We start from the raw sequence: 27,794 nt of genomic DNA on the forward strand, positions 1-27,794 counted from the left end.
CATACAAAATTTGAGAGTGGATAAAGAGTGCTACAATTGGAAAAATCGAAAAAAGTTTCTTGTATAAGATGGTGTGTAAATTAAACCTGGAAGATAACAAAAGGTTTCAAGAAATAATAATAATGTTTTGTCCTTCATTTTAAAGATGATGATGACAACAGGGAGGTGATGTCATGACAAGCAGGTGAATTAGATTTGAGTGTGGGTATGCTGTGCTAAGTCACCAGTCTCACTTTCTCCTCCACAGCCATGTGATTCCAGTGGCCAGATATGAATCAGCATGCCTGGAGATGGCCCTGGATGTGAGGCAATCAAGTGACTTGCCCAAGGTCACACAGATAGTAAATGGCAAGTATCTGAGGTTGGATTTGAACTCCTGTCCTCCTGAATCCAAGGTTAGTACTCTATCTACTGCACCACCTAGTTGCAAAAGATAGAGGTGAGAAGGAAGAGCATTTCAGGCCTACTATGTAGAAAGGCCTAGGAATAGTATTATGAAAAAATGCACTAAATCACTTTTTAAAGAAATTAAATGAAAACAAGTCTGAGGTACCACTTCATACCTATCAGATTGTCTAATAGGACAGAAAAGGAAAGTGATATATGTTGGAGAAGATGTGAGAAAATCAGGACACTAAAGTATTTTTGGTAGAGTTGTGAACTGATCCAACCATTCTAGACAGCAATTTGGAATTCTGCCCAAAGGACAATAAAACTGTTATGCTCTTTGATTCAGCAACACCACTGCTAGGTCTGTATCCAAAGAGATTTTTAAAAAGGGGGGTCAGGGGACAATGACCTATTTGTAAAAAAAAATTACAGCAGCTCTTTTTGTGGTGGCAAAGAAATAAAAACTGAGGAAATGTCTCAAATTAGGGAAAGGCTGGACAAGTTGTGGTATATGATTGTAATCAAATAATATTTTCTATAGGATATGATGATGAGACTGATTTCAGAAAAACCTGAAAAGACTTACATGAAGTGATGCAAAGTGAAATCAAAAGTTCCAGAACCATATTCATAGTAACATCAATAATGTACAATGATCAACTATGAATGACTTAGTTATTCCCAGCAAATCCAATGCAATACAATTTCAAAGAACTCATGATAAGAAATGCAATTTGCTTCCAGAAAAAAGAATTGATGCAGTTTGAATACAGATAAAAGCATTCTATTTTCAGTTTCTTTTTCCCCCCATTTTTTCCCTTTTGGTTTGTATGTTTTTTACACGACATAACTAATAAGGGAATATATTGCATATGTATCACATATATTAAATTGCTTACCTTCTCAGGTAGGCAAAAGGGAATAGGAGGAGGGAAAAAAGTTTTGGAACTTAAATTTTTTAAATGAATATTTTAAAAAATGTTATACATGTAATTAGGAAACAAATTTATTTTAAAAAAGGCACAAGGGAAGAAATATCATGTAAGGGGAACACCAATTAGACTTGACTGGAAAACTATGTGAAGAATACTTATTTGTTAATCAACTCAAAAAGATTGAGGGGAATAGACAATTACAATTTTTAAATGGCATAAAAAGTTTTAATTTAGAGGCAATAGGGAGAAAAAAAGAGTGGTATAGTCATGACCTATAGGAATACTACTTTGGCATCTCTGGGGAGATGGCTTGGAGAGGGGAGAGGCTAAATGCACTAAATTATTTTACTATCTTTTAGCAAATAATTTGTCCCAGACAAACCAGTTTAAGAAAATTAAATTAGGTTCAGTGTTTTAGGAAGCACATTGACAAGTTGGATAGTGTAGAGAAGAGAAATAGTAGGTGATGGAGCTGGAGACCTTATCACAGAAGAATTAGTTGAAGGAGCAAGAATTCATGGAGAGGGGAAGACAGGAGAAAAAAGCTACTGTCTTCAAGTATTTGAAATACAGGAAGGACCTCTGAGGCAGGGTTCAAATGAGATAATGTATGTAAAGTACTTTGTAAACTTTAATAGATTATAGAAATGATTACTGCTATTGTTGTTTGTTTTTATTATTTGCTTCCAGACACTAGGGCTCCAGCCTCGAAATGACTTTGTTCCCTATGCACCTGCTGAGCTCAAATAATATTTCTAAAGGACTCAAGGTGTGTTCTGATAAATGCTTAGCAAGGAGAGCAAGGCAGAAATGTATACAATATACGTTTAAAATAATATTTTCCAATTACACGTAAAAACAATTAACATTTTTAAAATTTTGAATTTCAAATTCTCTCATTCCTCCCCTCCCTTCCCTCCCTACTTCCTAAAACAGTAAACAATTTGATATAGATTATATTCCCTCTTAGTCATGATATAAAAGGAGACACAAAAAAACACCTCACAAAAAAGAAAGTGAAAAACAATATACTTCAATCTACATTCAGACTTTATTAGTTCTTTCTCTTGAGATGGATAGTATTTTTCATCATGAGTCCTTTGGAATTGTCTTGTAACATTGTATTCCTGAGAACAGATAACTCATTCACAGTTAATTTTATGATATAGTTCTTACTATATACAATGTTCTCCTGGTTCTGCTCACTTCACTTTGCATCAGTTTATGTAAGGCATTTCAGGTTATTCTAAAAGCATCAAGCTTGTCATGTCTTGTCACACAATAATATTCCATTTCAATCATATACTCTGCTTGTTCAGTCTTTATCCATTTGATGTGCCTCCCCTCCATCTCTTTTTTATTAAAGATTTTATTTATTTTGAGTTTTATAATTTTCCCCCATTCTTAATTCCCTCCCCCACCCCTCACAGAAGGTAATTTGCCAGACTTTACAGTGTTTCCATGGCATACATTGATTCAAATTGAATTTTATAAGAGAGAAATCATATCCTTAAGGAAGAAACATAGAGTATAAGAGATAGCAAGATCAGACAATAAGATATAAGGTTTTTTACTAAGTTAAAGGTAATAGTCCTTGGTCTTTGTTAAAACTCCACAGTTCTTTCTCTGGATACAGATGATATTCTCCATTGGCTCAAATTGTCCCTGATTGTTGCACTGATGGAATGAGCAAGTCCATCAAGGTTGATTATCACCCCCATGTTGCTGTTAGGGTGTACAATGTTTTTCTAGTTCTGGTCATCTCACTCAGCATCGTTTCATGCAAATCCATCCAAGCTTCCCTAAATTCCCATCCCTCCTGGTTTCTAATAGAACAATAGTGTTCCATCCCATACATATGCCACAGTTTGTTAAGCCATTCCCCTATTGAAGAACATTTATTTGATATCCAATTCTTTGCCACCACAAACAGGGCTGCTATGAATATTTTTGTACAAGTGATGTTTTACCCTTTTTCATCATCTCTTCAGGGTATAGACCCAATAGTGATATTGCTGGATCAAAGGGCATGAACATTTTTGTTGACCTTTGGTCATACTTCCAGACTACTATCCAGAAAGGTTGGATGAGTTCACAGCTCCATCAAAAATGTATTAGTATCCCAGATTTCCCACAACCTTTCCAACAATGATCATTGTCCTTTCTGGTCATATTGTCCAATCTGAGAGGTGTGAGGTGGTACCTCAGAGAAGCTTTAATTTGCATTTCTTTAATAAGTAATGATTTAGAGAATTTTTTCATATGAATATGGATCTCTTTGATCTCATCTGTAAATTGCCTTTGCATATCCTTTGACCATTTTTCAGTTGGGGAATTTTTTTAAAATTTGACTCAGTTCTCTGTATATTCTAGAAATGAGTCCTTTGTCAGAAATACTAGTTGTAAAGATTGTTTCCCAGTTTACTACATTTCTTTTGATCTTTGTTACAGTGGTTTTGTCTGTGCAAAAGTTTTTTAATTTAATGGAATCAAAATCATCTAGTTTGTTTTTAGTGATGTGCTCCATCTCTTCCTTAGTCATAAATTGCTTCCCTTTCCATAGATCTGACAGGTAAACTACTCCTTGATCTTCTAGTTTGCTTATAATATTGTTTCTTATGTCTAAATCATATATCCATTTTGATCTTATCTTGGTATAGGGTGTGAGATGTCGCTCTAATCTAAGTTTCTTTCATAACTTCCAATTTTCCCAGCAGTTTTTATTGAAGAGAGAGTTATTATGCTAATAGCTGGACTCTTTGGGTTTCTCAAACAGCAGATTACTATAATCATTTCCTGCTATTGCACCTAGTCTATTCCACTGGTCCACTACTCTATTTCTTAGCCAATACCAGACAGTTTTGATGACTGATGGTAATATTTTAGATCTGGTAGGGCTAAGCCACCTTCTTTTGAAATTTTTTTCATTGAATCCCTAGAAATTCTTGATGTTTTATTTCTCCATATGAATTTACTTAAAACTTGTTCTAACTCATTAAAGTAATTTTTTTGGAATTTTTATTGGTAGGGCACTAAACAGATAGTTTAGTTTTGGTAGAATTGTCATGTTTATTATATTAGCTCAACCTATCCATGAGCAGTTGATGTTTGTCCAGTTATTTAAATCTGAGTTTGTGTGAGAAATGTTTTGTAATTGTTTTCAAAAAGTTTTTGAGTCTGCCTTGGTAGGTAGACTCCCAGGTATTTTAGATTGTCTGAATGGGATATCTCTTTCTAGCTCTTCCTGCTGTACCTTGCTAGTCATATATAGAAAAGTTGAGGATTTATGAGGGTTTATTTTATATCCTGCAACTTTGCTAAAGTTGTTGTTTCCAGTAGTTTTTTTTAATGATTTCTTGGGCTTCTCTAGGTATAGCATCATGTCATCTGCAAAGAGTGAGAGTTTTGTCTCTTCCTTCCCTTCTAATTCCTTCAATTTCTTTTTCTTTTCTTATTGCTGAAGCTAGCATTTCTAATACAATATTGAATAGTATTGGTGATAATGGGCATACTTGTTTTCACCCCTGATCTTATTGGGAATGCCTCTAGCCTTTCCCAGTTGAATATAATGCTTGTTGATGGTTTCAGATAAATACTGCTTATTATTCTAAGGAACAGTTTATTTATTCCTATACTCTCTAGTGTTTTAGTAGGAATGGGTGCTGTATTTTGTCAAAAGCCTTTTCAGCATCTATTGATAAGATTTCTGATAGGACTGCTATACTAACAGTTTTCCTAATATTGAACCAACCCTGCATTCCTGGGATAAATCCTACTTGATCACAATGTATTATCCTAGTGATAAATTGTAATCATTTTGCTAAGATTTTATTTAGGATTTTTTGCATCTCTATTCATCAGGGAAATAGGTCTATAATTTTCTGTTTTAACTCTTCCTGGTTTAGGTATCAGCTCCATACAGGTGTCATAGAAAGAGTTAGGCAGAGTCTTTACCTATTTTTCCAAAGAGTTTATAATAGAATTGGAACTAATGGTTCCTTAAATGTTTGGTAGAATTCACTTGTGAATCTATCAGGCCCCAGAGATATTTTTTCTTAGGGAGTTCAATGATGGCTTGTTGAATTTCTTTTTCTGAGATAGGGTTAATTAGGTATTTAATCTCCTCTTCATTTAACCTAGGCAGCATATTTTTTAAAAATATTCATCCATTTCACTTACATTGTCAAATTTATTGGCTTACAGTTGGACAAAATAATTCTGAATTATTACTTTAATTTCCTCATTGGTGGTGAGTTGACCTTTTTTAATTTATAACACTATCAATCTGGTTTTCTTCTCTTTTTTAATCAAATTGACCACAGGTTTATCAATTTTATTGGTTTTTATTAATTCAATAGTTTTTTTGCTTTCGATTTCATTAATTTCTCCTTTAATTTTAAGGATTTCTAATTTGGTATTTAATTGGGGATTTTAATTTTTCTTTCCCTATTTTTTAATTGCATATTTAGTTCTTTGATTTCCTCTTTTGCTAATTTATTCATGTAAGCATTTAAAGATTAATATATCCCCTGACAGCCACTTTGAATGAATCCCATAGGTTTTGGTATGTTGTTTCATTATTGTCATTATAAGGAATAAAATAATTCTTTCTATAGTTTGTTGTTTGATCCACTCATTCTTTAAAATGAGGTTATTTAGTTTCCAACTAGTTTTGGTTCTATATCTCCCTGGGCTAATATTGCATATGATTTTTATTGCATTATGATCTGAGAAAGATGTATTCACTATTTTTGCCTTTCTGCAATTGATTATTAGGTTTTTATGCCCTAGTACATGGTCAATAGTGCCATGTACTGCAGAAAAAATGGTATGTTCCTTTCTATCCCCATTCAGTTTCTCCATAAGTCTATCATATCTAGGTTTTCTAACAATCTATTTACCTCTTTAACTTCTTTCTTGTGTATTTTATGATTTCATTTATCTAAATCTGAGAGTGGGAGGTTGGGATCTCAATCTAGTAGAGTTTTGCTATCTATGTCTTCCTGTAGTTCTTTCAGCTTCTCCTCTAAGAATTCGTGTCCTATCACATTGGGTGCGTACATATTCAGTACTGAAACTACTTTATTGTATGGTATCTTTTAGGAGGATATAGTTTCCTTCCTTATCTCTTTTAAAGCTATCAATTTTTGCAGCTGCTTTGTCTGAGATATGGATTACTACCCCTTTTTTCACTTCAACTGAAGCAAAATATATTTTGCTCCAACCTTTTACCTTTATATGTATCTCTCTTCTTCAAATGAGTTTCTTGTAAGCAGCATATTGCTTTTTAATCCAGTCTGCTATTTGCTTATGTTTTAAGGGAGAGTTCATCCCATTCACATTCAAAGTTATAATTACTCTTTATTGCCCTCCATGCTATCTTCCCTCTGTATTTTTCCCCTGTCCCCCCCTTTATCCATATTCCCCAGTATTTTGTTTCTGAATACCACCACCTTCAGTGTGTTTGCCCTCTTATATCCACCCATCACCTTTCTTTCCCCTTTCCCTTTTCGCACCTTTTCTTTTGCTTCTTTCTGTTAGTTCCCCCTTTTCTCCCTCTCCCTGTCTCCTTCACCACCTCCCCTTTTCCCCTTTTAATATGTGAAAGGAAAGATGTTTTTAAATTAACTGTGTGTGTGTGTGTGTGTGTGTGTGTGTGTGTGTGTGTGTATGTGTGTGTGTAAGTTAACTTTAAGCCAAATCTGATGAGAGGAAGATTCAGGTGTTTCTCATCTCCTCCCTTCTTCCTCTCTATTACAAAAGGTCTTTTGTACCTCTTAATGTAATGAGATTTACCCCATTCAATCCCCTCTATCCTTCCATCTCCTTCTTGTCCCCCTTTTAAAGGAGGAAGTGCTTTTAAATAATTCTATCTGAGTTATAGGAAATCCTGAGTATCCATCACTTCTGGCTAAGTATATTCTCTCTAATAGAGTTACAACTTGTGAGACTCCCAAGTAGGGTATAGCCAGTTTCATTCCCATTGGATAGAAGTCTCATGGATAAGTTATGAGTGTCCATCACTTCTGGCTAGGTATATTCTCTCTATTAGAGTTATGAGAATCTTTTTCTTATGCTGGGATAAAGCCAGTTTCCTCTTATTGGATAGCAGTTTTTTCCTTTATCCCCCCTTTTTTAACCTTTTCATGTGTCTCTTGAACCTCCTGTTTGATGTCGAAATTTTCTATTTAGCTCTGGTCTTTTCATCAGGAATTGTTGGAATTACTCCATTTAACAAAATGTCCATCTTTTCTCCTGAAAGAAAAGGCTCAGCTTTGCTGGATAGTGGATTCTTGGCTGCATTCCAAGCTCCCTTACTCTTCAGAATATCTTGTTCCAGGCCCTTTTCATTTTAGGATCTCTTTCTGGAGGGGATCGATGTATTCTTTCAATAACTATTTTGCCCTCTGGTTCCATGATATCAGGACAATTTTCTATCACTAAATCCTGTAATATTAAATCCAGGCTTTTTTCTCCTCGATGTTTTCAGGAATATTTATAATTCTCAAGTTGTCCCTTCTTGATCTGTTCTCAAGGTCAGTAGTTTTGATGATGAGGCATTTTACATTTTCTTCTATTTTTTTTTTTATTTTTTGGTTTTATTTAACAGACTCTTGCTGTCTCATGAAGTCATTAGTTTCCACAGACTCCATTCTTTTTTTTCGAGAAGAATTTTCTTCATTTACCTTTTGCAACTGCTTTTCCAATTGGTCAATTCTATTTTTCTAAGAGTTTTCCATTTGATCAATTAAGGTATTTTTTTAGGTTGTTTTTTTTTGCAAGGCAGTGGGGTTAAGTGGCTTGCCCAAGGCCACAGAACTAGGTAATTACTAAGTATCTGAGGCCAGATTTGAACTCAGGTACTCCTGACTCCAGGGCCAGTGCTCTGTTCACTGCGCCACCTAGCTTCCGGACCAATTGAGGTTTTGAGAGAATTGTTTTCTTGTTGCAAGGTGTTAATTTTCTCTCCCAAGTTTTCCAATTGATTTTTAAATTCCTTCTTTATTTCTTCAAGGAAGTCTTTCTGTGCTGGAAAGCAGGTCATATTCTTCTCAGAGGTTCTAGGTCTCTCTGAGTTAGTGTCTTTTCCTTCCAAGAATTTTTCTATGGACCCTCCTTTACACTGGCCTTTCTTCATTCTCCTAAGACCTTGTGTTGGAAAGGGGTTGGTTCACAGAGGTTTGGTGTTGGGATCCCTAGAGGCTTTACTCACTGAGTGTAATATCTGCAGATGGCCAGTAGGGGGTGCTAGACTTTTTCTCAGAGTGTAATTTCTCCAGCTGGCCAGTCAGGGGTGCTGGTTGCTTTCTCTGGAGTTCCTGTGACCTTGATTGAGGCTCTCTCCCTTGGCCTGGAGGGAGTGGTTGAAGCTGTTAAATACTTTTGTCTTTGATCAATGGTGACTATACCCTGGGTTGAGGTCATGCCTCTCCCTGTTGTCAGCTGAGGTGGTTCTGTGCTCACACACCTGTGCCTGGGGCAGAGGTAGTCTGTAATTGTGTTTGTTCTGGGAAGAGGCTTCAGCTAATATGGAGGTATGGACTCTGAGTTCCTTCTAACCAGAGGACTCCAGGGATCTTTGTCTGCAGCACTTCCGCACCAGAACTCTCCCTCCAGCCCTGCTGGCAAGCTCCAATCAGGGCCACCACCAATGCCTCTGCTCCCTAGTTGACCCAAGCCCCAGCAGTAGACCAGGTTCGAGCCCTGCCACTGATCATGCTGGTCCAGTTCTCAGGCCCTCAATCTCCAGGGCTCCAGCCCCTCTACTAATCAGGATAATTTGAGGCTAATCCAGGCTTCCAAGATCTCACTGATCCTGTGCTCCTGGCAGTCTGCCCTCTGTGCCCAGACTCACCCATGATCTCCGAAGACAAATCCTGAGGTAGATGTTCTTTTTCTGACTTTTCTTTCTGGGTTTTCTCGATTGGATTTCTGTTAAAAGGTTTGTTTCATATTATTTATGAGGGGAGATCAGGAGACTTTAGAACTGTGCCTGTCTTCTCTCTGCCATCTTGGCCACAAGTCCATCCCCTCAAATCTCTGATTCTTTGACACCACAAAAAGAACCATTGAAAATATTTTTATACAATGTCCTTTTTCTTTTTAAAAATCTCTTTGGCATACAAATCTAGAAGTGGTACTACTAGGTTAAAAAGTATGCATCAGGGCAGTGGATAGAGCACCAGCCCTGGAGTCAGGAGGATTGGAATTCAAATCCAGTCTCAGACACTTAATAATTGCCTAGCTGTGTGACCTTAGGCAAGTCACTCAGTCCCTGTGCCTTAAATAAATATTTTTTTAAAATATGCACAGATTTGGGCATAGTTCCAAATTGCTGTCCTTAATGGTTGGATCACTTCACAATTCCAACAACAGTGCATTAATGTACCGATTTCCCAACATCCTCCAACATTTATCACTTTTATTCTGTCATATTAACCAATCTAAAAGGTGTGAGGTAGTACCTCAGAGTTGTTTTAATTTGCATTTCTCTAATTACTAGTGCTTTAGAGCATTTTTTTATGTGCCTATAGATAGCTTTTATTTCTTTTTCTGAAAATTTTCTGTTCAAATCCTTCAACCATTCCTCAATTAGGGAATAATTTGTACTCATAAATTTGGCTCAGTTCTCTGTTTTTCATCCTTTGATGTTGAAGAGAACAATTACATCACAGGGTAATGTCTTGACTCATGTATGAATAGGATTTAAGTGAGGGAGAATTGTACAAAGTCGTCACACATGAAATCCAGTCTCAAGACAAAAGTCAAGATGATTGATGCTAGCCCAGAAGGCAGTGAATGACCTTGGCATCTTTATTGTCTGACAAAAATCTAAGCACTCTATAGCAACTGCTCCAACCACCTTCAAAGCTTTTGGAACAAATTTTTCTCATCTGCTCATTCTGCCGGTGGGAGTTTTCACATGCTTAGATATCCCCTATCTCATTGATGACTTGGAGACCCATCTGTTACCTTCAACCTGATTCAGTCCATCTGCTGAGATTGTTTTGCCAAGGATGTGACCACCATGCAGGCTACAGCTTCTTGAAGCCACAGGTGAGAGTTGAGTGCCAGGTGAGCATCAAAAGTGGAAGAGCAACCTTGAAAAGAGCTCAGAAAACATTCACACCAGAGAGAGGTGCTAAACCTCCTTGAAGATAGTTTTATATACATATGTATATATATATATATATATATATATATATATATATATATATACATATGTATATATTTGAAAAATGAGATTTGTATCTACTTTTATTGCCAAAAAAAAATTTTTTCAGCTTTCTGCTTTTCTTCTAATCTTGGCTGCATTGGTTCTATTTGTAATCAAAATTTAATATAAGTAAAATTATCCATTTTACCTCTTGTAATGTTCTCTGCCTCTTGTTTGATCATAAATTCTTCCTTGATCCAGATCTGACAGGTAAACTATTCCACGTTCCCCTAATTTACTAATGATATCACTTTTTATGTCCAAATTGTGTCCCCTTTTTGCCCTTATCTGGTATACAGTATGAGATATAGTATGAGATGTTGATTTATACCCACTTTTTGCAGACTGTTTTTCAGTTTTCCCAGCAGTTTTTGGTCAAATAATGATTTATGTCAAAAACTTAAATCTTTGGATTTTTAGAACACTAAACTATTATGGCCATTTACTAATGTATATTATGTACTTAATGGTCAGAACCTAATGGTACTGACCATTCCTCTATTTCTTAGGCAGTACCAGATTGTTTTGATGATTTCTGTTTTATAATATCATTTGAGATCTGGCAGGGCTTGGGTCTTCTTTCATATTTTTTCATTAATTCTCTAGATATTCTTAACCTTTTTTTCTAAATGGATTTCATTATTTTTTTCTAGCTCCACAAAATAATTTTTACAATTTGTTATTGTCCTAAATAAGCAAATTAATACAAATAAAATCATTATCTTAGTTCAGCCTACATATGGGTAATTAATATTTTTCTAATTGCTCAGATATCATTTTATTTGTATGAAAAGTGTTTTGTAATTGTCTTCCTATAGATCTTGGGTTTATCTTGGTAGGTAGAGTTTCAAGTGTTTTATGTTGCCTATTATTTCATTTATTTATTTATTTTAAAGTAATTTAATTATTTTAGATGGATTTTTTATATCTTGCTACTGACTTTGTTGGCATTAAATAGAAATGCTGATGATTTATCTGGGTTTATTTTATATCCTTCAACCTTGCTGAAATTGTTAATTATTTCAACTAGTTTTTTAGTTAATTCTCTAAGTATACCATCATATCATCTGAAAAGAGTGACAATATTGTTTCCTAATTGCTTATTCTAATTTTAGTTTCTTTTTCTTCTCTCACTGATATAGGCACATATACTTTTAAGTTTACTCTTCTTTACTAACACTTTTTATGTCTAATTAATCAGCAAAACAATAAATCAATCCCTGATCAAGGCCAATAGATCAAGGCTATTTTAGAGCATGTCTCTGCCGAAATGTAACTTTGACTCCTGTCCCGAGCCCATTGCTATGGAACTCTCTCCTTATTGGTGGAAATGAATGCCCTCCTCTGTTAAGGGATAAGTTGGAGTTGAATAGAATAAAAGAATGTCAATGTTCTTTGTCCTCTTTGGGACTCTTCCAGTTTCAAGTTGCTTCAGGCACTTCTGGTTTTCAGCTTCAAGAAAAAAAAAACTGAATAGTTCAATTCTACTTCAGAATGCTGAAGGAAAAGACTCTAAGAACACATGAGAGAAGTTGGCAGTCTCCATCATTTCCCTATCCCCAATTTGCTGCACTTGAGACTTTGGGGAGTTTCCCCTTAGGCAAAATAAAGGACACTATCTCTTGGCTGAATTGAGTTTTCTTGCTCTCAATGAGAGAGCTCCTTCACTCTACTGTATTATCTGGTATATATTTTTCTACATAGATATTCCCTATTTTCTGTTTTGTTATGATTTGAATAAATAGTATTCTTTGCCTTTTGCTCTGTGTTTATAAGATAACCGGTATTTGGTAGGAGAGAAGTCAATCCTTGAGTATAGAGCTTAAGTCCTACTTCCCCCTAAAGATGACACAGCAATCAGAAAGTAGATTGAATTCAATCCTACCCTCTCTAGACTAACAATATTTAAAAAAGCAGACAGGCATAATTCTATCATAGTACCCCCTCTCTATGAGGAAGGCAAATTCCTGCTTCCCCTCTTATCAGGAATTTAAAATCTCTTTTTGGAGAAGGGTGGGGGGAAAAAAAAGCTGGAGTTGTCTTTTTTGCCTCCCTTCAGGTTACATAATGACCTCCCTCTTCAGCCCCTGTTATACATGGGGTCTTGCCACATGAGATCTCCTTATATAATTATCAACTCTGAAAACTAGTTAAAGTTGGCTCCATCATTTCTTCTCTCTGAAGTCCCTTCCAAGTTTGAGTATCTGATTCTGTGACTTACAACCCATGTGTGGGCAAATCATATCTTCTTGGTATTTGTTTCCTCATTTGGAAAAATACATGTGATTATATTTTCATTGTCTACTCTATGGAGGTGCTACAGAGAAGGTACTTTGTAAACCATAAAACAATATCTAAATAGGAACTATTATTCTTTCTACTTTCTATTCAATGAGAATTAGGTATATCATTACTCACTAGTGATACATTCTAAATCTTTGGAATCAGAGTTAATCTGGTTTTAATGGTTCATAAGTTAGAATGTATGTTTTGGCTTTGATTCATTCCCCAAAGGATAATTTCTCATCCAAAAATATATAAAATTTAACTCTTTTTAACCCCTTGTAAAATATATTGAGTTTTCCTATATGAAAGGAAAAGACCTGTCACTCCTTCTGTAGAAATCAATTTTTCTGCCTTTTGCAATCCTCTTAAGCTCATCCCAAATCCAGTTGTGATGGATAAGGGTGCTAAAGAGAAGACAAGAGTCTTCAAACATTTATAGTGGGTGATAAAATAACACATTTTGGACATAAATTATACCTACTGAACCTGTTGTTATATCTCACTAAGAGAAACACGCCACTATGCGTAGTGGAAAAAGTTTTGAACTATCAATAGATCAATCAAGAAACAATTATTAAGGGTCTCCTATGTTCCAGACACTATATAGGACACTTGAGCTACAAAAGTAAAACAGCTCCAACCTTCAAGAAGCTTAATGTCGCCATCCACTGCTAGTGGCGCAGTGGATAAAGCACCGACCCTGGAGTCAGGAGTACCTGGGTTCAAATCCGGTCTCAGACACTTAATAATTACCTAGCTGTGTGACCTCGGGCAAGCCACTTAACCCCATATGCCTTGCAAAAAAACAAAAAAACAAAAAAAGAAGCTTAATGTCTACCTAGGGAGGTATCTAGGGAGGAAAGATGAGTAGAAATACACACACACACACACACACACACACACACATATATATATATATATACATATAAACACATATATATGAAAATATATACTGTACAAAATAAGTACAGTACATAGCATGAAGTAGACTCTTAATAAATGTTGATTGATTAATAAATTGGAGCACTAATAGCTAAGGGTATCTGGAAAGGCCAAATATAGAAGGTGGCATTCAAGCTAAGCTTTGAAGCAAATGATGGATTTTAAGAGTAAAAATGAGGAGAAAATATATTTCAGGAATAGAGGACATTATTTACAAATGCATGGAGGGAAGAAATGTAAAGGCATAAAAGGGGAACAAGAAAGTAGGCTAATTTGACCATGACATAGAATATGTGAAGGGAAATAAGGAAGATTGTCTTGGGCTAGATTGCAAAGGATTTTAACCATCAAAGTTAAGATTTTAAGGTAAGAAAAATAATAAACCACTGAAACTTTTTTTTAGGTTTTTGCAAGGGAAATGGGGTTAAGTGGCTTGCCCGAGGCCACACAGCTAGGTAATTTCAAGTGTCTGAGACCGGATTTGAACCCAGGTTCTCCTGACTCCAGGGCTGGTGCTTTATCCACTGTGCCACCTAGCTGCCCCTCCACTGAAACTTCTTAAGTGACATAGCTGGGTCCATGCTTTAGGAATATCAACTTGTCATCTTTGTATAGAATACGTTGAAAAAGGCTAGTCTAGATGAAAAAGGGCATAGTCTAGTTGCTGGAGACCAATTAGAATATTCTAATAATGTAGGAAAAAAACTAATGAGGGTCTGGACTAGGGTGATTGTAGTATGAATAGAAAGAAAGGAAAAGATGTCAGAGATTTTGAGGATGTGAACTTGTCAAGATTTGGGAACTGACTGGATATATGAGATAAAGTGAAGAGTTGAAAATGACTAATAAGTTGCAAATTTTATTCACCTGAGAAAATGGTGGCATCCTCCAGAGAAAGAGAGACATTAGGACTGGTTGTTGTAAGGATGGATGGGTTCTAGGAGAACTTCTTTGATTTCAGTTTCAGCATCCTCCCTCCCCACCACCCATGTTCCACCTTCCCTTGGTCAGAAGAGGACTTCTCAAGTTTCATAACAGCAAGAGGATAGGACTTCTCAGATCTCTCATCTTAAAATTCTAGAAGAATTGAAAATATATTTGACATTAAATCCTGAACTCTCTCAGGTCAGAGGTATCATGCAGTATATTGAATAAATATGCTTGTTAGGATGGTCAGTCACTCCAGAATAATATACTATTCTTGGGAAAGATGGGCATTGCAGGCCCACCATCAATAGTACAGATGAGTTACATTTTCAATAAAAGAGTTGTTTTTGCACTCACTTTTCTGTACTGTCATCTAATTTCCTTCCTTACCATCAACATACAGTGGCTGACTGGATATTTTTTTTGATGTTTTGTCTAGAGTATTTATTTATTTTTTTTAATTAATTTTTATTAAAGATATTATTTGAGTTTTACAATTTTCCCCCCAATCTTGCTTCCTCCCCGCCGCCACGGAAAGCAATCTGTCAGTCTTTACTTTGTTTCCATGTTGTACCTTGATCCAAATTGGGTGTGATGAGAGAGAAATCATATCCTTAAAGAAGAGAAGTCTAAGAGGTAACAAAATCAGACAAAAAGATATCTGTTTTTTCCTAAATTAAAGGGAATAGTCCTTGAACTTTGTTCAAACTCCACAGATCCTTATCTGGATACAGATGGCACTCTCCTTTGCAGACAGCCCAAAATTGTTCCCGGTTGTTGCACTGATGGAATGAGCGAGTCCTTTAAGGTTGAACATCACTCCCATGTTGCTGTTAGGGTGCACAGTGTTTTTCTGGTTCTGCTCATCTCACTCAGCATCAGTTCATGCAAATCCCTCCAGGCTGACTGGATTTTGAAATATAGTTGATAGCCATAAAGGAAAGAAAAGACTATGCACTCAACTCATCAATAAGTTTAGACCCACTCATTTGTATGGCTCCACTTTAGTTCCTGCTGTTTAAAAGGCTTTTAAGAATTTCTCCAAACATTAGTCCTCTACAACATACCAATATGATCAAACAGATTTTTTTTCTTGAAGATTTCTAAAGTAGGGGGAATCACTACCTCCTGGTGCAACTCACTATATTTTGGGGAAAGAGCTAACTGAAAGGAAAATTGTGGGATTGGGGGGAAGGGGCTTCCTGACATTAAATCTAAAGCTGCCTCTTGGCTCTTTTCACACATTGATCCCACTTCTGCTCTCAGGAGCCAGTTGAAATACTTCTGATCTCTAAGGACCTAAATGGGTCAGAATTGTCCTTAGCAAATGAAAAGTTCTGGGTCTTATCCTTCAATAACCCCCCTCTCTGACCATTGTAGGTATTAGAGTAGTGATTTGGTGCACAATTTTCCTCTCAAATCACCTCACCACATCCTTCAGACTTTCATTTTGCCATTCTTTTCTCTTTCAAGAGTTCATGTGATGGTTATTTGAACCTGTTTTGCATAAAAATACTGTGGATGGATCAAACAGTAGGACATGTTTCAGACTTCAAATCTTCTAGGTAATGACCCCATGACCCCATGGAATTCATTCTTCCAAAAGACAAAATATAGATTTCTTTGAACCAATGATGTTCTTTTGGTATGTATTTATGAAACCATTCCTGTGGTTTCTCCTTTAACAAAAGCAGATTATAATCCAAGATCATGCCTTCAGAATCTATGAAATTATTGCATATGTCTTTACATAAATCCCCCATAGGGCATCTACCCATGTGCTGGAGATCTTTCTTTGTATCTAGAATGTACTAGATGTCCAGATGTCATATATTGTCCATATATATTAACTTCCATATATTCATATTCCTTATGGTGTCTTTAGGACACTTCTTATCCACAAGTTATCCCTGGTGATGTTGCTTAGACCTTTTGTGTCCATTATAAATTATTCCATTGATTTTTGAACAACTCATAATTCTGGTCCTTCAGAGACAGTTATGGTCCATGATTGAGGAAACGGTATTGCAAGACAGGAAGAAGAATTTCATAAGTAGAATAATATAATATTATAGTTGTAATTAATTTATAAATAGGCATCTAGAAATCATGAGATTCCTTCTAATTATTCATCTTAACTCAGTGTCCTCTAAACTTTTTTTCTCTTAGGTTGCTGAGATCATTCTAATGCTTTTGCTAACTGCCTTGAAATTGAATTGGTCAATGAAATGGGGAGGAGGGGAATATGGAAAGATGATGAACACAGGACCATTTTTTCACAAAACTTAAGAATATAAATACATGGAGAGAGAATAATTTGAAGGATACAGTTTTGAAAATCCCCACTTTATTCCATTGTTTGGGTTAGACTTTCTGTTAAAATATAGATGCTATTGAGTAAGCAGATCTTCACTAATCTGTTAACATTTTGGATCAAAAAATGAGTGTTGAGGGGTGGCTAGGTGGCACAGTGGATAGAGCACCGGCCCTGGAGTCAGGAGTACCTGAGTTCAAATCCGGCCTCAGACACTTAATAATTACCTAGCTGTGTGGCCTTGGGCAAGCCACTTAACCCCATTGCCTAGCAAAAAACTTAAAAAAAAAAGTGAATGTTGCAAAATTACAAAGAACAAGCATGACACCAAAGAAGAGATATGATACAACCCCATCCCAACCCTTTGCTGAGGTAAGAGATTCATTATTATAGTATATTGTATATATATTCTCAGATTTTTTCAATATATTTATAAGCTTTGCTGATACTTTTCTCTTTTTTTCCCTTTGAAAATTTACTTTTTTTTTAGTTTTTTGTTTTTTTTTTTGCAAGGCAAATGGGGTTAAGTGGCTTGCCCAAGGCCACACAGCTAGGTAATTATTAAGTGTCTGAGCCCGGATTTGAACCCAGGTACTCCTGACTCCAGGGCCGGTGCTCTATCCACTATGCCACCTAGCCGCCCCCCAAAATTTACTTTCAATACAGATGGTTCTTCTGCCTTGAAGGGGGAAGGACATGGGGCATTTTTGGTATTATAAGGAAATCATTATATTGAAAAAAAGACAGCAAGAGTTTGGATATGCATAAAATATCATACCCACCCTATTTTTAAAAATAATTCATTAATTTTTAGGATGCTACGGTAGATTGAAGTATGGAACATACTGTGGAAAGAGCATTGGTTTTGGAATAAAGAACCAGATATGCTACTTGGTTTTTGTATGTCCTTGAGGAAGTCACTTAAACTTTCAGTTTCAAGCTTCAGTTTCCTCATTTACAGAATGTGGTAGATGGACCAGATGACTTTTAATATCCTTTCAAACTCTTATCCTGTGATCTCCAATTCCTATTCTCAGCCTTAATCTACTTAATTTAGGCTTTTCTACTCCTACTTTACTTTTATCTCCTGATTTCATTATGTCCAAAAAATGTAACTGAGAAGATCAGAAGGATAGAAAACAATTAATGGCAGGAAGGTAGTGAATGATTAAGGGAATCACATAATCTAGGCTTGCTGACTAATTAGCTTTAATTCTCCAGATATTAACATTTATCAGCCATGAATTTTTCTTTTAAATAAAGAAATACTTGGAGGAATCAGGATTGGCAATTGGAAAGACATTATAGATTTGAGATCTATTGGATGAACTTTTTTTCAAGAATACTAAGTGATCTTTGAAAAATTATGGAGTATGAAAGTGTTGCTATAGCACAAATGTCCCAATTAACAACAAGCAAAAAAAACCATAAAGAGGAATAAACTAGTGGACCTGATTAATTTTAGAATATAGATGGAGTATCCCTGTGATTGAGGACAACTCTAAGAATGTTTTTGGTGCTCTTAAGTATGTGAATCCCAGAGTTTTTCTCAAGAGCCTTGTTCTAGACAGACTTTTTGATCACTGGACTTTGGAGATGAAAGGCAGAGGGCAGATCTCTTGGTCTCTTCTCTGACTGAAGAAGAAACTTTCTATTCCTCTAATAAAGAAATCAGGAAGTATGATCAACAGAACAAACAAGATTGTATAAATTATTATGGGAACTCTACAAAGTTGATGAAAAGTAAAAAAGGGGGATCTAGATTCCTGTCGTTCTTAGATTCATGGTATTCTACTTCTAAAATCTTTTTTCCTGTCTAACAATACAATTTCTCAATAAATCATGGACCATAACTGTCTCTGAAGGATCAGAACCTTGAAAGAGGGAAATGGTCAGCACTAACAGGAACACTGAGAAAAGGTCATGTCAGAGTAACCTCATTTCCTTTTTCCAATAATGTCAAATGATTATTACAAACATAATTTAACTAGATTTTAGCAAAGTATTTAACAAAATTTCTTGTGCTATTCTTGTGGAATAGAAGGAAAGTTATAGGTTGGGTTACAGAATCTCAGAGAGGGAGGGACCTCATCTAGACTAGAGGTAGTGAGTGAGAATACCATGAACAAAGGGTCTTTGAGCACCTGTACTGAAGGAGAGCTCACTGCATCCAGAGGCAGCTCATTCCTCTAGGGATACTCCTAACTGGAAGTTTTTTTTTCCCTTTCATGGACCCTCTCTACAGTTACCAACCATTTCTCCTAATTTATCTTCTGGGACCAAGTCAAAGAATCAAGTTAGCTAGGGGAAAAAATTCCAGAAACTGGAGCAAGTATGATTTCCAACACATCCTTAAGGAAGAACCATCTGGGATAGAGAAAAGGAAGAGTAAAGATAGCTGTTTAAGCTTTGACCAGAACTCCTTCCCCTCTTAATTTTAATAGAAGAAAAGCTTCTAGTTTGAAAGGGTCTTCCCACTTCCCATTAATGTTTTAAACTGTACTCCCAGATCATCTGGCAGCAGTGTCTGCATTATCTTAGCCAAGAACAAATTAGACTACCCCATAAGGAACCAGCAAAGAGCCTATGGAAACCCCCCACCCTCAAAATGGAATAAAAGGCTGCCTAGCAACCAGTTGTCAGTAACCCTTTTGCCAAAGATATTCTCTTAGACTGAGCCCATTTTTTCTCTTTATCTTGTTTAATCAGTTCTAACATAACATATACATATCTCCAAAGCACTGTGCTATGCAAAATGATGAAATAAAAAATCACAGAGCTTATAAGAGAAATAGGGCCTGGGGCCCAACACTCAAAATATCATCACTGTCATTAAAAAAAAGATAGGTACCTAATAAAAATTGGTAGCACAATTTTATACATCTTAAATCATTATAAATTCTACAATAAATAGCGAAGTCTTTGACTATGGCAAAATGGGGTGGGGGAAGCAGCTCCTTTCTGCTCACAGCTTGCACAACACCAAAATTTATCCAATAAATAGGGTTTTACCTTGATAAAGACCTGAAGCTTCTGGAAGTGGTGGCAGCTTGTAAATAATTGTGAAGTGGTACAGTTTTCTGCATTCTCAGCTTTTCTCAGGAAAGGAATTTCACAGAAGCAAACTCAAAATTTGAGCTACGCTCAAAGTGTTTCTTATTATATCAATCACATTGGAACAAATGTGTATTTTCAAAAATGGACATTACAGCAGAACTATTCTCTTATGGGAGTTTGTGTCATAGACTTTGGAGATGGGACATGAGGGAGTAGAGGTACCAACTATACCAACTATTCTTACTGAGTTGATTTATTAAAACCCCCCTTATACCAAAAACTAAGGTTGACTGACTAAATTGATTCTCATCTGATACCCATAGAGAGACATGACTAGTGGGGGTTCTAGCCAAAGGCATTAGAGAATCATCCTTTACTCCTCAAAGGATAGCTTTCACTCCATAGAACAATATGCCCTCCTCTCCAGAATAAACAGATCTCCTGAAATCTCACCATCTTGAAGACTGGCTCAGGTTTGGATGCTCTACACCTTCTCAACTCTCAACCCTCATTTTTCTCTGCCCTCTGATTGAAGGACTAGAGGATGGAGCACTAAACTTCCAAAGCTTTCCTTTGAAAAGCTCTCACAACCTCTCTGGGAACTCCATTCTCCATCATTTTGCTTAACTTAATTCCACAGAACATCATCCTTCCAGGCAGGGTATCCTTTAATGTAACACCCTATCTCACAACCCCATTTTCAGTTTCCTTTCTGTATTGTCTTTCTCCATTAGATTGTAAACTCCTCAAGGGCAGGGGCTATATCTTTTTCTTCTTTGTATCCCCAACACTTAGTTTAGTATTAATAAATGATTTTGAGTTATCTACATCCAGAGGAAAAAAATCATGGAATCTGAATGCATACTATGTCTATTTTTTAAAACTTCTCTTATGTTTTTTTCCTTCCTATCTCACGGTTTTCTTTCTTCTCCCTTAGTTCTAATTCCTCTTACAGAAAAATGACTAAATCATAAATATGTTCAACACAAAGGTACGTATACAATTTGTACCAGACTGTTCACTGCCATGAAGAAGGGGAAGGGAAGGGAAGGTGGTAGAAAAATGTATAACTCATAAATCTTCAAATGGATGAATGTTGAAAAACTACCATAGCATGAAATTGGAAAAATAAAGTTTCAATTAAAAAATAAATGCTATTGAAATTGAAATATTGTCAACCTCTAGGCACTCAAAACTCATCTTCTGTGAGTGGGAGTTAGAATATGAATCCCTAGAGTTTATGAAGGCTACACATATCTATTCATTTTGTATACAATTCTTTGTACATGACTCCCCCAACAGAATGTCTGCACCTTGATATCAGAGATTTTCCTTTTTTCTTTTTTTTAGCTATGCATCCCCAGCTCTAGCCTAGAGCACATAATAGGAACTCAATAAATGTGTATTGATAGATTGATTATGTAACTTATTATGAATATAGATTATTTTTAGTGCTAATACATTTTCCAAACTTTAGGACATAGATTGTAGATTATCTAAGGATCCCATATCTTACAGCATATATCTACATGGAACTGTGGCACCACAGACCCCCAAAAGACAGAACTAAAGGGACAGGCAAACACAATGTTTGATGATTTTTCCTTTGAGAAAACACCTGTCTTACACTCAGGATACCAGTCATCACGAATGCTGTCCAATATTAGCATATTTCTAGCCATCTGGGGTGTTTGCCTCCCACTTACACAAGCTTAGTCACTCTCTCTCTCTCTCTCTCTCTCTCTCTCTCTCTCTCTCTCTCTCTCTCCACACACACACACACACACACAGACACAAACACACACCCCTTTTGCCTGCACTTTGGAGGTATGCTCCCTGTCAAGGAAGTACTTTTCTGGAAGGACCCACAAGAAATTAGCTAGTCCACATTTCTACCCTCAGGAAAGTCTGTGGTGGCTTAGTGGTGGTACAAGGGAAGGGGAAGTAGAGACCTGGGTTTTCATCCTAACTCACCAACACATCACTTCTCCTCTCTGAAATACACTGGACTTGATGTCAAAAAAGCCATTGTTCAAATCTCACCTTCAGTAGTAGCTGTGACCCTGATCAGATACTTCATCTATCTGAATCTCAGTTCCTTCACCTGTAAAAGAGAAAATTATATATATATACTTACCTTATAAAGTTATCATTATTCATGTTAAATGTATGGAAAATGACCATCAGATGATCTCTAGGGCCCCTCCCAGTTCTAGCATCCTCTGATTCTAGAATTTTACACTTAGTTATAAATCTATTTTTCTGAGAAGTCAAGAAAGGAAATTTCACAAGGTCTCTAAATCTACCTTCTTAAGCAATGTAATCAAATCTACCTTTTTTTAAAATGATATGATAAAAATTGTAATCAATGCATCTTTAAGTTGTGGATAATATTGGCATTATCAGTCAATTACTATTTATGTGGATTCCAAATGCAGATAAGCAAATGTCTTTTCCATTCTTACTACTCTTGGTGCTATTGCATCTGCAACCATTAGAATTGTTTTAAATGGTAGGTGATGAACATAACACAGTCAGAGGTAGGATTGCTACAGTGGAGGTGGAGAAGTAATAGCATAATATTCTAAATTCTATTTGATTATTATGGTGACTCATGACTCAAGTCTTGATATTTCTAGAGCCCGGTGAAGGCCCTGGGGACAAACCAGGCTTCAGTCTGGGATGGTTTTGTTTAATTATTTTCCTTTGTGACAAGTGAGGATTCAATCTAGAAATGGGGGAAGGAAGGATGATTGTATTATAAAGAAAAAAGATCCATAAAACTTATTAAAACAAAACAACAAAAGAGATGAACTTTTAGACCTTTTGTTACAGTCTTGAGGACCCAGAGAAATCAGTGTTCTGAGGTCCATGGAGGAAATTTCCAGGTTTATCCTTTTCTAGTTTTCATCCACTATTCTTGCTGAATTCCAAATGTACCTAAAGAATATATTACTATTGTCCAACTTGAGGGGGGAAAAGTTGTTGTATGGATTAATTTAGTAAGGAATTATTTTATATTCAGACACAATTTTGAGAGTTGAGGTTTTTCCATTCTAGTGGGTAATACTGGTCACTAACCTAAGAGGATTAGCATCTCTCTTAACAAATTCAAGTTCTTTCTTGAAGCTACTCTTTCATGAATAATATTAGATCGAGGAAGATTTGAACCATCTCAGCTAAAAATCCAAGATCAAGCATCTATTTTGCTTTGGTGTTCTAGAAAGGAATTCTAATCCTCTCTCAAACTTCTGTTTAACTTGATCCCTATCTATGACCATCCCATAACCTGCTACTCTAACCTATTCCTTTGTGAGCCTCTGTCTTTGGACAAATGCTTAACCCCAGCTCTATAATGAATTTACCTGATTTTAATCTCAGCCTGACCAACAATACTCCTTTCTTCCAAATAGGTCACACAGGCACCAAACTCTGCTTGAAAACCAAATTCCCAGACTATGAGAGAGAGAGAGAGAGAGAGAGAGAGAGAGAGAGAGAGAGAGAGAAGAAGAAGAAGAAGAGGAGGAGGAGGAGGAGGAGGAGGAGGAGGAGGAGGAGGAGGAGGAGGAGGAGGAGGAGGAGGAGGAGGAGGAGGAGGAGGAGGAGGAGGAGGAGGAGGAGGAGGAGGAGGAGGAAAGAAGAAGAGGTGGAGAGGAGGTAAAGAGGTGAGGAGAAAAGAGAAAATACATAGAAGAAAAATAAGAGGTGAATATAAAAAGATAGGCTGATAAAGAAATGGATGGGCAACAGATGGATCACTGGATGTATATATATATATATATATATATACACACACACACACACACACACACACACACACACACACACATAAATAACAGATAGGAGGATAGATGGATGGATGGATGAGTAAGTAGATACTGTAACTAAAGCAGGTTAATTCCCTAATAGATATTCCTCTTGATTCTATCTAGTCCCCTTAATTGCAATCAGATAGAATTATACTCCAAATCAGGAAAGTGGTCATGAAAATAGACTTCAGAAAATTCTGAGAGAATTGCTCTGGAACTGATGGGAGAAAAGGAAATAGCTAGATTTCTCTTGGGTTTTTTTCTTGTACACACAGTAGTGTACAATGAAAAGAAAACCTGATAATCCAGCATTCTCTTTTTATTTGGGAAAAAATCTCCTACATTGCAACTACTAAATTTGATTTATTACTTTTCTTCTTTTGTTTCATTGTTTTTGATTGGTGCTAACAGTCATGTCTCTTCTTAGTTAAAAAGTTAGCAAGGGAGTCAGAGAGCTACCTTGCCTGATTCTGGCCCACCATGTTTGTGCTAACTCGGTACATAGGTGTTTGGGGGGTGGAGAGGGCGTTGAGACCCTGGACACATATTTTTGACTGGTCATATTCCTAGAGCACTGAACAACTCCAGAACTTTGAGGCTTATGAATCAACTCCTTATTGACCACTTAACAAAAAAAGTTAGATGTGGTATATGTATGTCATGGAACACCCATTAGAAACCAAGAGGGACGGGATTTCAGGGAAGCCTGGAGGGATTTGCATGAACTGATGCTGAGTGAGATGAGCAGAACCAAAAAAACACTGTACACCCTAACAGCAATGTGGGGGTGATGTTCTACCTTAAAGGACTTGCTCATTCCATCAGTGCAACAATAGGGAACAATTTTGAGCAGTCTGCAAAGGAGAGTGCCATCTGTATCCAGATAAAGAGCCGTGGTGTTTGAACAAAGTTCAAGGACTATTCCCTTTAATCTAGAAAAAAAACAGATATCTTATTGTATGATCTTGTTACCTCTTAGACTTCTTGTCTCTTCCTTAAGGATATGATTTTTTCTCTCATCACACTCAATTTGGATCAATGTACAACATGGAAACAAAGTAAAGACTGACAGATTTCTTTCTGTAGGAGGGTGGGGGGAGGGAAGTAAGATTGGGGGGGAAATTGTGAAACTTAAATAATATCTTTATTTTTATTAAAAAAATAAAAAAAGAGTTAAAGACTCAGTAGATCTTTAGAAGGAAGTAATACACCCTTTGTCATTTCTTCTCTTCTTTTCTTCAAACTGAACTTGTCAAGACTATTTACGTCTGTCTCTGAAAAGATATAGAGGGTGAACTCAAGTTTTTCTCCCAACCCTGAAAGAAATAGTGCACTACTAGCATGTGGCAATTAAAACAGTGGCTCAACTACATGAGCTGAGTCGGGATTGCAAGGTCTCTAACTCTTTTCTTCTCTGTTTCCTTTCCTATATATTTTCCTGAATAGTAATCCCAAGAAGGACATACCCAGTCTTGGAGTCAACCATGTGAATTTGAGAGGCTGGAGATACTAGGTCCCTTAATCAGAGACAATTAAGTATCAAGGACAATTTTAATGCCTTTAAACAGAAAAGAACTAGCCGATTTCACACGATAGGGACATAATGGATATTGTTACTACATAGATTTAAGGGGTTTTTTTTTTTTGTCAGTTTATGCTTTTGGGTCTTATGTGAGTTAAGCATTTCTTTTTTGTAGAGAAAATAAAGAGATATCTCATACCTGATTCATATTGTACATTGAGTACCTTTTTAGAGGAAAAAATAGCTATCCCATACCTTATCTCCAATAAATGGCAGAACAGCTAAAATCCCAAATTCATCATCCATTTCATTCTTTTGTCCTAGTAGTTTTTAAACATACTATTATTATATTACTGCTTTTTTCTTTCCCTCCACTGATCATCATCTAAATTAGACAGTATATTTCCATTTTTCTGATTCATAAACGTCCTTATTTTTCATTAATATGCAATAGTAGTCTAACAACCTTTTTTAAATCTTTTTAAATAAAGTATATCCATTCATAATCATCTTTGGGAGTTTGGACCTTTGTGAAGCAGTGAAAGGAGAAATAATTGTACTCCAAAGCAACAAGGGAATGTAGATACCTATGAAGCAGAGACCTATTTATCAACATCCATCTATGTTTGGTATTTTAGAAGTTTAAAAACTGCTCTGGGAAGAATGAACAATGGAACAAGGAAGGACTATGACAATAATTAGCATATATTCTTACTATATAATTCCTGAAAATCTTCTATCCTTTAAGAATGCTAGGGTTTCAAGTCCAGCTTGTCCCCGCCTGATGCTGAATCAGCATGATCATTAATCAAATGAACACTGAAGGTTTTGTACCTTGCTCTTGATGTGTCCTCCAGATTCTACTTCCCGAAATAAGAAAAGTAGAGCCTCAAAAGCACAATCACATCAAAGCTCAACAACTTGACATGGACATCAGAAGGGAGATGCCTCAATATGTCAGATCCAATAGGAGTAATACAGGCCTCAGTAGTCCCCATATCCAGGGCCATTACTTCTTTCCCACTTCCTTTCCCAACTCTCTCATCCATTTCTGTCTCTTCATATCCCTACTGGGTGAAATCATTATTCATTGAACTCAAATAGACTTTTGGAGGATGTAGTCCCAGACAGAATATGGTATCATCCTAGATCAGAGACAAGCCTCCTATTATTCTATGATATTTAATTCTTACATTAAGTTCTTTGTTTTACCTTGTTTATTATCCATACTCTGGTCACTTGAAAATAAGCTTATGAGATCACAGGCTTTATCACTTCCTTCCTTCTTGAATATTGAATACTCTAAATTATTGGTCCACTTCACTGGTAATTTTTTTCTTCTTTTCTGTTCTTATGCTGTACCTGTACCAGTACCTGTACCTGTACCTGTACCTGTACCTGTACCTGTACCTGTACCTGTACCTGTATCTGAAGGGGCAGGGATATGTGAACAATTTTTTCCTCTCCTTTAATGTTCAATTTAAAGACTTACATTGAAGCACTGAAGGGGAAAAGAGTCAGTTCAAGCATACATATTCACATCCTCTTTGCCTGATTACAATACATTTTGGTCTTGACCTAGTTAGAGTTCAGAATTTGAGTCTGAGTATGTAAGGAAGTCCAAGTAATATGCATATATGTGTGATATGTGTGCATGTATGTATGTGTATATATATATATATATATATATATATATATAGTCTATTCATTGATAACAAGGAGTTGATTTGACTAGGTATATTAGCTTAGACTTTAAAGACCAACATAAAAGATTTCTCTCACTATGCTTTAAACACACCTGCTAATATTCCCAACAAATCTAGCATCATTTTATAGCACAATTAATTAAAAGTAACAAAAAAAAGTAATAAAAAGTTAAGGGCCTTAGTACTGGACCACGTAAAAAAAGATTGCTATGAATCTGTGGGACAAATCATCAATGTTCCTATCTATCCCATGGGTTCAGAAGCAGATTCTTATGGTAACACTATCCCCCAGGCAAATTTATGACTGTCTTTCCTAGAAGATCAGTCACCATGAAGAGCCACATAAAGTAAACACAGAGGGAAGAGGGAAGATCACCAGACCAATTCAAAACTTCCAGAGTTTTATTTAGTCATTCATTTCCATATTCTCCCACAAATGGCACTATGAATTTAATAACTGATATCAGTTTGTATTTTTTCAAATGTTATAATTATTTATTCTAATTCTAAACTTAACATCAAATGAGATGAACATTTCCAGTTACAAATAGCACAGAAAAAAGGATCATATGAATCTCCATTGTGTATGCTTGCCTTTTAAGTATGTAATAAATCCTGTTTTTAATAGCTTCCTTCTGATTTTCCTTTTTTCTCATCAGTGATTTTTTAATGCCTCAATGACCTCCTTT

At 36.1% G+C, this 27,794-nt stretch overlaps 1 protein-coding gene across 3 annotated transcripts in view; it reads right to left on the bottom strand.

Annotated features, from left to right (window-relative positions):
- The window catches only part of FAM76B (family with sequence similarity 76 member B), a 217,547-nt gene that overhangs the window by 110,995 nt on the left and 78,758 nt on the right, over positions 1-27,794 (bottom strand). For 2 of the 3 annotated variants that reach the window (XR_012474351.1, XM_074216526.1), the window contains exon 10: positions 22,112-22,172. Coding sequence is in view for 2 of the 3 variants with exons in the window: in XM_074216526.1 (XP_074072627.1) it covers positions 22,149-22,172 (24 nt within the window). In the remaining variant the exon portion in view is untranslated. Of the gene's footprint in view, positions 1-15,055; positions 15,604-22,111; positions 22,173-27,794 lie in introns of those variants that run through there. The other variant, XM_074216527.1, reaches the window with a different exon arrangement.

This window comes from Macrotis lagotis, chromosome 1 (genome assembly GCF_037893015.1).
Source record: "Macrotis lagotis isolate mMagLag1 chromosome 1, bilby.v1.9.chrom.fasta, whole genome shotgun sequence".
NCBI lineage: Eukaryota > Metazoa > Chordata > Mammalia > Peramelemorphia > Peramelidae > Macrotis > Macrotis lagotis.